General features: G+C 34.9%; 1 protein-coding gene across 2 annotated transcripts in view; it reads right to left on the bottom strand.

Moving 5' to 3' along the window:
- Positions 1-220: 220 nt before the first annotated feature.
- MIGA1 (mitoguardin 1) overlaps positions 221-13,159 on the bottom strand; it is a 109,973-nt gene continuing 97,034 nt past the window's right edge. Inside the window, exons 9-16 of one of the 2 annotated variants that reach the window (XM_010591174.3) lie at positions 12,909-13,027; positions 12,563-12,635; positions 11,796-11,882; positions 10,410-10,508; positions 8,273-8,407; positions 6,967-7,020; positions 4,050-4,166; positions 221-2,209 (exon numbers count right to left, since the gene is read on the bottom strand). In XM_010591174.3, coding sequence (XP_010589476.1) covers positions 1,991-2,209; positions 4,050-4,166; positions 6,967-7,020; positions 8,273-8,407; positions 10,410-10,508; positions 11,796-11,882; positions 12,563-12,635; positions 12,909-13,027 — 903 coding nt within the window. In that variant the 3' untranslated portion in view covers positions 221-1,990. The remainder of the gene's footprint in view (positions 2,210-4,049; positions 4,167-6,966; positions 7,021-8,272; positions 8,408-10,409; positions 10,509-11,795; positions 11,883-12,562; positions 12,636-12,908; positions 13,028-13,159) is intronic. The other variant, XM_023549459.2, reaches the window with a different exon arrangement.

Raw genomic sequence — 13,159 nt, 5'->3', positions numbered from 1 at the left:
AATAGAGACAAAATTTTTTTCAAAGGTAAAATGTAAAAGGGAAAAATAATACCTCTGGAAAGCCATTTGTCTTATCTAATGAAATAAATTCCCCAGTGCTACCTTAAGTAGAAGCAGCATCATTAAATAGTGCAATTCTTCAAAACTGATTTCAAATTGAAAAATGAAGTTTGCTTATAAGCTTTGCCTATAAACCACAGCTTAAAACATTTACCCCAAAAATGAGTAAATTAACATAAGCAACAACTGTCTTGCCTATGTAGTAATGGGAATGTGTTTGTGCACTTGTGTGTGTACGAGTATGCATCATTCAAGGTCAACGGTACCTCAACAACAAAGTAAAAATACTAAATTAAATGTAAAACATTACATAATTGAATTTTTAGTTTTGGTACATCTAATGATACTCCACCAATAATAAGAATTATGAATAGCTAATTAGTAAATAAGTATATACGCAAGAAAAGTCAAAGAGCTATATACCCAAAAACTTTTAGAGCAATACTTCATATTAATTAGCTTTATGATGTAACCTACATGTTATGAAACATATGCAAACAAAAGTTTGGAAGTTCATGTTTTGTAACTAATATTACATAAATGTGGCAATACAACTATTTAAAACCTTAAAAGATTGTTTTTTTCACTGTTAATTTTCTATTCCTTAATCAGAAACTAGGCACTTTAATCTGAAATGTATTTTTAAAAATCTATTTCATATCCTTCTGGGTAATTAACTTCTAAAAGGAATGCAGCCTACTTCAGGAGCAAAATTAACAAATCCAATCCATTCATATATTGAATCAGCCACTCCAAGTAAGTGGTATATGATTTAGACATAAAATTAATGCAACTCTCAAAGTGTCTAATATACTCTGAAGAAGAACCTTACTCATAAACAACATTTCATACGTACATTCATCATCAAGGACAGGAAATATACTTCCATAGCATTAAAAATATTTTTGTTCTATATTCAAGGGAGAAAAACACCCACTTTAAAACCATACTAAGATTCAAAGCATCAATATTTTTAAAATGTGGTCATAATATGATAAACTCCCAGGATGCTAAATTCTCTGTGGGAGTAATGAAAACTCAGTTTTGTAGAAGGGGAAAGGAGAAATTATTTTACTGTACCAAGACTAATAATACCATCACATTCTGGGAGACAGTCTCGAGACTATACAGAAAAAATTTTAATTGCCTTAATTAATGTTATATTTTCAATCAATCAACGTTCAAGGGAAAACTGCACTATAAAAAAATAAAAGAAAGTTCTTCAGTTTCTCTGTTGTAACTTGGAAGCCCAGCAGTAATATATTTTGGAAACTGCAGTAAGTCTAATTAAAAGCTGTAACTTGTAAACTTCTCAGTGTTAACTCATTTAAATGTTTCATAATGATACTCTGCCATCACAATTTCCTTAATTCAGTTACATAAGCAAATGCACAAGCAATATTCTAAGCAGTACATATTAAACGCCGCTACTGCCTGAACTTGGTTATACAGATGATTAACTTTACCAACAAAAACACATTTTCAGGCAAAGGTAAGTATGTTGACACTAGGAGGAATATGTTCTTACGCGTGTGAGCCACAAAGGTCTTGGCTAAAGTATATATTTTCTAGGCACAAAGCATAAAAACAAAGCTTTTTGTGAATGATATTGGACATTTCAGACAGCTTCAAGAAGACAAACCAATTAACTGGCAAGTATTGGCTTCAATTCAAGCAACATTTCTGGGAAATACACATTTCACAACTTGAATTGTTACCTACAGATTGTAAAAAACCGCTCTGGATATGCTACACAGGGATTCAATGACAGAACTTCTGCCTAAGTACAGTACAGCCATTCATTCTTTACTAGATTTTTTTTTCTCCCTGAGTCCACATTAACCAATTCTGTTGATTTTGAAATACGTGTTACAAAATCAACAGTTACTTTAAAGTATAGCACACTCAAATTATATGATTCTTAAGGTACTTATTGCACTTTGGCTTCCAACAGCCCGCTGGACATAAAGTGGTCTTGACCACTCACACAGCTACTTGCATGTCTCAGCGCATCTGCGCCGACACAGGCCATTAACAGCTCCGTGCGGCGGCTGAGGAGCCGCATGAGGTCTTCCGTCACCGTCTCTATACTTGAATAGCGAACTTTCTCGAAATCAAAAATGTCTTTCAGAAAGAAAACAACTTGACTCTAGAAAATGAACACAAAACAAATTGGCATTTATTACAACAAAATTATATTCAATCTAGAGTTAATACTGTACCGAGCACTGAATGAGGAGTAAGGCAATCTGAGATCCAGCACTACGGAAATGACTTCCATATCTCATGGAGAAGGGAACTTTAAGCACGTGATTTAATAACCTTCTTTGGGTCTAATTTTCTTTTTCTGCAAAATAAGGGTAATACTACCTGTCCTGTTTACTACTCAAAGCTCAGAAAAAGATTCAAAAAAGAGTATAAGAAATGACTGTGGATCCTTAATGTACTCTATAAATGTAAAAACCAAACTAAACCCATTGCTGTAAAGTTGATTTGAACTCATAGTGACCATATAGGACAGAGTAGAACTGCCCCCATAGGGTTTCCAAGGCCGTAATCTTTATGGAAGCAGAGTGCCACATCACTCTTGTGGAGGGCTGGTGGGTTGGAACTGCCAACCTTTCCATTAGCGGCTAAGCACCCAACCACTGCTCCACCAGGGCTCCTTGTATAAATGTAAGGGGCTATTATTATTTCTTTCACAGTAACTGAGGTTTGCAGTGTTACCTCTGAGCACTGATACTGCTTTAAGACAGATCAGTAAACTATTTCCAATAATGAGGAATTAAGAATTCCTAAATGCATGTTTTTCTATACATAAAAGATAAAAATAATTTCTGGTCTCAAATTTTAAATTGGTGGAGGATATTGAAGGATATTTCATTTCAGTATGCTAATACGTATGCTTAAAAAAAAAATACGTATGCTTAGTGACTATTAATTCTCAGGCTGCTATGTCATGATGGAAAGAAAAGTAATTCCAAAGAGCAGAAAATTGAAATATCTAATTTCTATTCTCCAGAAACTAAACGTTCCCAAGTACTCAGAATGCACATTTCATAGGTTCACTGGATTTTGGATCTGGAAGTATCCTTAGCAGTCAACCCGTAAAGTTCCCTCATTTTATAGATGAAGAAAAGGAGGACCAAAGAATGACTCGTCCACATTCAGACTGCTCATTAGTGACAAACTTGATTTCCAGTCCAAACTTTTTCCGCTAAAACATATACCTTCCATTTGGGAGGTAAAGTCAACTAGTCAAAGATTAACATGTTTTGAATAACAGCAAATAAACACTTCCTAAACTATTTACACGAATGCTACATAAACAGCTCATAAACATAATAATTTAATTTTTAAAAATAAAGGGTAAAGTAAAACATCCAAACTGTCCAAACATCCAAAATTTTCACATTTATACTCAATTATATTTACTTTTATTTGTTCCTTGAAATTCAGCTTAACCCCAAAATTATGAAAGAGCAAGGCTTTTCTTGGCACTTTGCCAGGCAGGAAGTTCTGTAATGAACTATAACTTAATTATTAGGACAATTTAAACTGCCGACACTGGGGTACAACTTTAAATGCCCAGGTTGCTTTTCACAACTTGGATTTTATCATCCACATTACCTTGAACCAGAATTTATCTCTAAATTACCACGTTTGTGTTATAAATTTCAAAAGTACTTGGACATGAAGAACAAACTATAAGAAGTAGCAATTTGATTGTAACATGGCAATACCATCCAAGAACATATTCATTGCAGAAGGAATTGATAAGGTGAATGGTCTAGCTGAGTCTACTCCAGGCTAAAGCTTCAAATCTATAGAGTATTGGTCCTGGTCCATTGACATTACACAACACTGAATTTATGTGACTTTTATAACTTTATCTTTAAATAACATTCTTCTTTTTCTACAAAAACAATACAAAGACTTAATTTCTTCTTAGCCTAGAATAAGATCAATGATTCAACGACTGAACATACCTTAAAGAAGCAACATAAATCATAAAGAGAATTTCTAGGCCCCAAAAAGCCCCAGGCTAGCACAGGGCTGATGTGCTCACAAATGGCATAAAAATGGGCAAAAAATCCATCTGGGATCTGTTGGGAAGTAAAAGAGAATCAAGTTATTTTTACCTTGCATTTGCTTTCTCTAGTAGAGAAATTGAAATTGCTAGCTGTCATGTGGCCAGCTCTTTTTTGAGGGTAGACCAAACAGTCAATGAAGAGCCAGTCTGTTGAGAAAGTTAATAAACTTCCACATAACTTTTAGAGTTGCTAAATGTTTTATGTAGATTTCAATAGCCTAGCCAATAGTTTCAAATATGCGGAGAAGCATTATTTCTTAAAAGGCGTTTTTCACCTCTTAAAAATACTTTACAAAAAAACAATCATATCAGTGTTGTAACCAAGCAAAGCCAAGAATATTACAGTGCACCTTAGCAATATAATTTTTAGGATTAATAAGATACCATAGTTTCAGTTATTAAAAAGCCCTGTTCAATCATTTAACTGAAAAAGACTAAAATGATTTTTAAATGATTAAGTACACAGTTATTCTTACTAGAATCCTAATCTTCAGTTAAGAAACCAGATATTATTTAAGCATTTAATTGTATAATTCCCTCTTCTTGTAAAACAGTGTTATATACAACTGTGTTTTATGAAATTCTCTAAGTTTATTAATGATTTTCTGAATTTCTTTTGTTAAATAACTTATCCTGCAGGACTCGTCATACAGCATCGACTGAGGATAACTATACGTTTAGCTTCTGTCTCTTGCAGGAGTTGTTTTCTATTTCACAGTCTCCAAAAACAATCTTCTAAACCTTAATTTAACAAATATATAACAGCAGCAGTTACCATTTAATGAGTACCCATTATATTCCAGACAATGTGCTATGTCCACATAAAATTTAATAAAACATTCCTGTAAAAGTAGGTCATGTTAATATAATTTTATGCATGTAAAAAGTAAGACTTCAGAGGGGTTAAGTAACCTACCCTACATCACACACAGCTAGTTAGTGAAGGCCCAAAAGTTACCAGGGATGCACTGAGGTTATTCTAGTTTAAGAGATGTTCTGCATATATTAAAATTATAAAGTCTTTATAGACTCTAAGTATATTAGGAGTTCAGAGGAGACAGAAGTTAGCGTGGACTGAATAGAAGAGACAAGCTTCACCAAGGAAAAATGTGAGCTGAGCTCAACAGTCAGTAAGATTTATTTAAGTACGGAGGATGGAGTATGGCATTCCAGGTATAGAAAAAAACTCTCCAAGATGTGAGACATATATGATATCTGTATATACAGAAAGACTAACCTGAGGCACAAGATTTATGTTAAGATGTAGGAAATAAAGTGAGATATAATAATAATGTTTTTATTATTATCATTATAAGCAACTACCATTTATTACACTTGATTTTGATATCTCATTTCATCCTTACAGCAGACCTGTGATGTAGGAATTAACTCCATCTGGCATATGAGAAAACCGAAGGTCAGATGACGCTCAGTAACTTGTCCACAATCATGTTTGGTAGGGTGAGAATCAAAATTAAGTCTACAAGTCTCCAAAGTTTGTTCCCTAAAACCTATACCAGTGGTTCTTAACCATTAGAGTGTATAATAATCATTTAGGGAGCTAGTTTAAAATATAGACTTTCTGAAATAATTTATAACAAGAACTATTGAGGCACAGAGTCTCTGGAATTATTATTAACAAGGAGCTGCTCAAGATTCTGTGAAGACTATGCTCTGGAAACACTGCGCTTGTCTCAAAGTTATAGTGTCAGATTGAGAGATATGGATATGATAAAATAAACAACAGGAAGTACTATAGGCCACTGGGAAAAGAATAATTATAATAATAGCTAACACTTGCATAGTGTACTACGCCAAACACTTTTCTAAAACTTTACACATATCAAATCAAAGCACTTCACGTGTATCAATCATTTAATTCTCAAAAAACCCTATGAGGTAGGTACTATTACTATTCTTTTTATAGAGATGAGGGAAATGAGGCACAGAGGCATCTTGCCCAAGTGGCAGAGAAGGGATCTGGACCCAGGCAGTCTCACTCCAGAATATGTAAAGTAGTACGCTGACAGCAGTGTTAGTGGGTGAGAGGGGATAGAGGCATGGAGCTTGGACACGGGGTGAACTTTGAAACTTTTTTTTGTTTTTGGTATAGGCTCTAAATTGAATAATGCAGCGACTAGAATCAAATCATTATTTCTCGATTTGATTCCACTATATTAAACCATTTTTTAAAATCTTAGTATCAATAACTGGAAGAAAAAAAAATAACAAACATAAAAACCATTCCTGAAGCCCACTCTTCAGAAATAGATTAGACTCAACTATAAAAATACAAAATAATACTCGTGAAGAGTGCTTCTTAGTTCAAGCAGATACACGAGACCAAATGGGTGGCTCCTGAAAAGGCAAGAAGAGACAAGAGCTGGTTGGGTGGACACAAGAAACCCGGGGTGGAAGGGGGAGTATGCTGTCACATTATAGGGATTGCAACTAGTGTCACATAACAATATATGTATAAATTTTTGTATGAGAAATTAACTTGAGCTGTAAACTTTCACCTAAAGCACAATAAAAAAAAATCTATTAGAAGTGCTTCCAACCTTAAATTCTCCTCTCCCACTTAGTGGAAATCTCATGCATGCCTAATACTTGCTGTACTGAACTGTACAGGCAGGTAAGGAAAATGAAGAAGGCAGTCAAAAACGGAGATGCCAACCCAGCACCATTAAGTCATTCATCTAGCTTGAGTGACAGTCTTCTTATCAGCTGCCATCGCCACATGTGAACTGATTCATATTTCTTTGACAAGACTTTCCAATTAACAATACAGTCTAGGGCATAATGAGTTTTACCTTCATCTGCTGCCTTTTCTGTTTCAGTACTGACCAACAACTTGAAGCCACAGCCTACATATGCAGAAGAGAAAAGCAAGATTTAAATTTACAATTATATAAGCTTTTACTTTTAGAAAACAGTGATTTTTATTAGAAATTCAAAATTTATAGCCTTAAAAAGCTCAAAACATTAACTACTAATAAGAACTAGTCCAGGTTCCTTATATTGTTTGTAAATATTAATGAAAAAGAGTTTCATTTTTATAAATTTTAAAATTAAATACAAAGCCACTAAAGAAAAAGGTTAAGCCCTGGTACCAAGGAGCTTGGTAATTAAAACTCTGCTCCTAAGGAAAAAAGTGAAAATGTATGTACACAGAGGTACATATCCAAATAAATATTTTATGTGTAACAACGAAGACAAAATAAGTAGTATTTTTTCTTCAAAACAGTACCACTGGAACGAATTTTGGGAAGAACTAAACAGTTTCATTCAAATAAAGAACTAAAAACATATAACCATAATGACAGGGACAAAAGCACACAGTGGCTCCTGAAGAAATCTCATCCTACTCCGGCATGACCCACTTCAGCCAAGGTCACTTTGTCAAGTCAGTTATGAAAATGGAAAACATAGCTTTTATGATTAAAAAGTCCTAATAAGTAAGGAAAACATGAATTTATTAGCAATGCTTTAAAATTTAATAGTCAGGAAGTTCCAAAATAATTGTGAAATAATCTACTGGAGCATTTTTTAAAAGGCACTCAAACTTGAAACATGATATCCATCCTACCTACTTACAGGTAGATGCTTAATGCTCATAAAAAGCAATATCAAAAGAGATTTGAGTAACAAATAGAACAGAAACTGAAAACATTCAAAGTATAGAATATAGTTTAAACCTGTTTTATTTTTGCACATGTCTATTTTTTCTCCACTAATCTTTAATAGTATTTGGGAGCTTGAGTCTCCAAATTTTCCTCTTAAAATATGTATATTCTCATTTTTTACTGTAACTTTTATATTTCCATTTAATCATTCTGCTTTACTAACAATTTTTTGTTAAGCCTGAGCTAGTCTGAAGCCTGAGTTTCTTTTGAGACCTGAAGAAATACTGAGTCCTCCAGGTTAAGGCTGGGACTGATGAAAGGGCAAATGAGGAGAAGTTCACGTGAAGGGGTTATACCACACACATCTAATCCTAACATCCAAGGGTGAACTCTGTTTCCACACTAGTCATTCTACAGGCAGATGTATAACCTTCCCAGTTCTGACCACTTTTCATCAAACTTAAATGGTTGAGAAAGGTAAACCACCACTTACGGTTTCTTTGAAGGAGGAGTTTAGCCAGCGATTATTTACTACATTCTGTATGGACGTGGGTGGGTTTTCTAAATCTTCAAAGGAATCCATTAATATAAAATCCAGAACAACATCATAAAAATTTAGATTTTTCACCTGCAATAAATTATAAGAGTTAAACAAATAATTTTTATATAGAGCTGAAATAAAGTTTGAGTCAGGGCTTTATCCTTCAAAACTGCAGGGTTTTTTTTAGTTGAGTCAAGAGATTACATTACTGCAAAAAAACAGGGAGAGGAGAGACAAATACCAAAACCCATCATCACCAGAAACTATACTTCACACAGTGCCTACTCCTTCCTAAATTCCTTCAGGTGAAATTAATCTCTGGCTCCTATCTGTTCTGGGGTCCTTTGTTCATATTTCTGTTATAACATCCATAATGCTCATTCTGCTTTGTTATTTAGTTATGAGTATATCTACCAACCTATCCCACCAGATTATAAAACCTCTTGTTCTCTCATGTGCTGTACTAGGTTCTCAGTCTTCTATAATAAGCAGAGCAGAGCTTACAGTCTAGTAAGGAAAACAGATAGGGACAAAATAATTCTGCAAATATGCAATCACAAACTGTGATAAGCACAATAAGGGAAAAAGTACATGGTGCTATGAGAGCTTATGATGAAGATTCTGATCCAGCCTGGATGTCAGAGAGGGCTTTCTTGAGGGAGCGAGGCATCCCAGGTAGAGGAAATACCTGTCAAAGACTTTAAGAAAGAACACAGGGTGTTGAAATCAAAGAAACTGAAAGTGTGCTGCAGCTCTCTGTGGCTAAGGAAAAGGAAGAAGGCCAGATCCTGCAAGGTTTTATGGCTCATGTTAAGGATTTTGGTTTCTATCCTCACAGTATTTGGGGACTGAGGATCAGCGGGCGGGGAGAGAGAGATGATCAGATTTGTAGCTTTTAAAGATCATTCTGGCAGCAATGTAGAGTACGGAATGGAAGGGGAAAGAGTGAATCCAGGGAGTGGGGCAGTAGGCTGAAAATACAAAGACTACTGAGATAGTCCAGGGGAAAGACTACAGCTGCTTAGGCCACGATGGGGATAGCAGGAATAGGAAAACATCCAAAGATATTTAGTTCAAACTGACAAAACTTAGAGGTGGATATGATAAAGCGGATGAAGCCCAGGGAGGTGTGAAGGGTGAGCCCTAGGTTTCTGGCCTGCTGGCTGGATGTGATTCCATTCCCCAAGTGAGGGAATGCTGGACAAGAGAAGATCATGCCTCCGTGTCTTTGAACCTCCTGTTTTCTCTGCCTAGAATGCCTTCTCACCCCTTGTAAATGCCTACATTGCCAACTATTACTCCACTTTCAAAAGCCAGTTCAATCATTATGTCTTCTATGAAGCCTTAAAAGACTTTTCCTAAAAGACTTAACAGCTCCCTTCATTGTGGTCCCTTTGTACCTCATGCATAAACCTACATTACCTGCATTATTACAATGTAATGTATCTGTCCACTGAGGAAACTGATTCCCTACTAGCTTATGAGATCCTTAAGGAACATAACAAGGAACTTAACAAGGTACTTAAAACCAAAACAAACAAAAAAAACCAAACCCACTGCCATTGATTCATAGCGACCCTATAGCACACAGCAGAATTGCCCCATAGTGTTTCCAAGGAGTGGCTAGTGGATTCGAACTGCCAGCCTTTTGGTTAGCAGCCAACCTCTTAAACATTGTGCCACCAGGGCTCCAACAAGGTATTTAAAAAACAAGGTATTTAGCAAATATTAAATCTTCATTACATGTTTCTTTAATGTCTGTTGATCTTCCTATGTTATTCCTATTCAATACCTTCCACAGGCCACCACTACCACTCTGCTGGGGCCTGACCAATGACTTTTGGATAGAAAGAAGCAGGGAGAAAAGGAAGGCTTTTTCCAAAAAAACAGTTTTTTTCAACTGGAATTCCAATGTATAGACTGCAGTTGCTACTGTTTGTGAGTCTGCCAGAAGATATATGTTACCTTAACACCACATTATTGGTTTTACTGTCATTTAATAAGGACAAGGTAAAAATGGCCTCTACTCATGTAAATGTTATATGCAAATAATTAAGGAAAATAAATATTATAACAATTTTGAACTTACCCCTCTAGCAGCAAGTTCCATTTCAGTACTATCCCAGTGATCAGTCTGCTCTAAAAAATAGATCATTTCATCAAAAACGTCTTCAAACTTCTTTGGATTCTGCAGAAGAAAATATATTTTAATTTTAAACTCAATTTATAACAAGGTTTAGGCCTATAAAGTAAATAAGTTACTCTTCAAGTAAGTTTCTTGGATCTTAATTCTATTAGGTAACTGAATTAAAATACATCTCAAGGTATGCCAAATTCATTTGGATTAATATTCTGTTGTTCCAATATTTTACAGAAGCCAAAATTAACAATGTTAGCAAAATGCCATAAGCACACTGCTTATGACAAATATGTATAAGCTTATACAAATATGTATAAGCCCTGGTGGCACAATGGTTAAAGCAATCAACTGCTAACCAAAAGGCTGGTGGTTTGAAACCACCCACAGCTCTGTGAGAGAAAGGTGTAGCAGTCTGCTTCCATAGAGATTTATAGCCTTGGAAACCCTAAAGGGTCACTATGAGTCAGAATGGACTTGATGGAGGTGGGTTTGGTTTTTTTTGTTATTTGAATTGGTCCTTAAGATGAAAATTGGTTACAACAGACAGACAATATGTGATGCTTTAGATTCAGTTCTGTTCCTTTCGGAGAACTACAGTTCACATCACCAGGCTTAACTGCCATGGGAAGCCAAGAAAGCAACATAAGATTTACACTGAAATTGCAAATAGTTACTATCACCTTCCACTTATTTAGCACTTTATTTTCTAATTTGCTTTCCCATTTGTTATTTATTTAATCATCATAATGATCCTCTGAGACAGGGTAACATAAATATAACTCTCCCTATTATACAAATGAACAAATTAAGGTTCAATGGAACTGGGTGTGAAAACCAGGAGTGTGTAAATGGATCCAAAGAAGGCCTGATTTTTTTTTTTTTCCCTTATCATCTGGATACACCTTGCATAAAGAAAATGGTTCCTTACAATCTTAACGAAGCTTTTATTATTGCTTCTGCCCTATTCAATCTCATGAGGGTTCCTAGAATCCTCTTAATGAACAGGATTGAGAGAGGTCAGAGAGAATGTGTTAATAATAATGACAATAATAGCTGTAGTAGCAGATCTAATGATGATTCTCACCATGATATTCAAGTCTTTATGGCACATTGGAAATGACTTATGAGAAACAACTTGGTCAAAACTGTGTGGACTTCACAGAAAGAAAATAACTCAACCCAAGTAGAAATCAACGCTGTTTGAGTTACTTATTTTTAATCTATGCACCTTTGCAACCATCTACAAAACTTTTTGTTCTATTAAAATTTTAAACATATTTAATCTTCAGTTGAATAGAAATAACAACCATAAAAAATGTGACAAAACAAGTTTACCTTTCGTGCTTTCACAATTAAAGCTGACAAAATTTTCCTTCCACTCTCAGCAAGGAACATCCTGTTGGCTGTTTCTGAAAGAATTACCTGCAAAAAACAAAAACAGCCCCAGTCAATGAAAAAAGAGACCTATAATTAATTTGAATTCACATCAGACTTTATAACACATCTATGCATAAATAACCCTAATACAGTTAGTGCACTGTATGTGGTACTATTTCAGCAGGCCAACCACAGAGAAAACTGTGACTTACTAAAATAAAGACAGCTCTTGAAATCTTTAATAAAAAAAAAATTAAAAGGTAAATCCACATTTAATTCTGTTCAACAAAAGATCAGAAAGCCTAAAATAAATTTTACATAGCATCAAATACAGGAAAACAGCCATTTTTGTTGTTAAAAGACCTTATATCAGTTTAAGAAATAAAAGATTTTACTGATTCAAATAAACGATGTAGAACACATACTGATTGACAATAAGAAAGACGGTTTTTATTTTAAGCAGCCATTTGTATACACAGCATCAAAATGTCTCATTGTGACGTGTGGTGGACCTGGAAAGCCATGGGAGAGCACAATGACAAATGAAAGGAAGTAGCAGGGAGGAAAACTAAAGTTAATAGAGTCTATATTAGCCGTTAGGAATAGGGATAATAAAAAGCAAGGAACTACCCTGTTTCTACGCAGCTGGACTCTACAGTATGAGCGTGGGAATGGATGAGTGGCTGGTTGAAGGCACTTAGTTAAAAAAAAAAAAAAAAAAATACCTGAAAAGCCTGTCGAATACAGTGAAGTTTGGCAAGAAAATCACTGTCTCCGAGGCACTCCAACATTTCAGTTCTATGTAATAAACGGGAGAAAATCGTTAAGCTGGATTCAAGATCAAGCCTACTACATATTTGGACTCAAACAAGGCTTAACCTCAGGACCGTAATATAAAACACATGTCTCCTCCATACTGACAAAGTCAAAATGTGTAAAAAAAAAAAAATTTAACTTGGACCTAAAAATATATTTCTCCCTCTTCTCCTGAACATTTTTAATAAACATCACACAAACATAGTAACAGCACCTTTATATTTTTCATAAAAACAGGCAAAACAAAAAAGGTACCTAAGTACTCTTGAGTAAATTTTTCCTTCTTCAACTAAATGCATGGCTTCTTCATAAAAAGGGCAGTGGCAGAGAGACTCTAGACTGTAGGTATGCCGTACTTCCCTGTGCTCTGCAAGCTAAGAAAACAGTGGGTTAAGATAGACTGAACTGATAAAAGAAGAAAAACTATAAAAGACAGAAAATAGGATTTTGCTACTGTCAAAACATACTAAATTGACTAAGCCATGAAAATCATTCAATAAGATTTA

Source organism: Loxodonta africana, chromosome 3 (assembly GCF_030014295.1).
Source record: "Loxodonta africana isolate mLoxAfr1 chromosome 3, mLoxAfr1.hap2, whole genome shotgun sequence".
NCBI classification, from domain to species: domain Eukaryota; kingdom Metazoa; phylum Chordata; class Mammalia; order Proboscidea; family Elephantidae; genus Loxodonta; species Loxodonta africana.
Note: the sequence above shows the minus strand (reverse complement) of the source record. Positions and strands in the feature narration are given on the sequence as shown.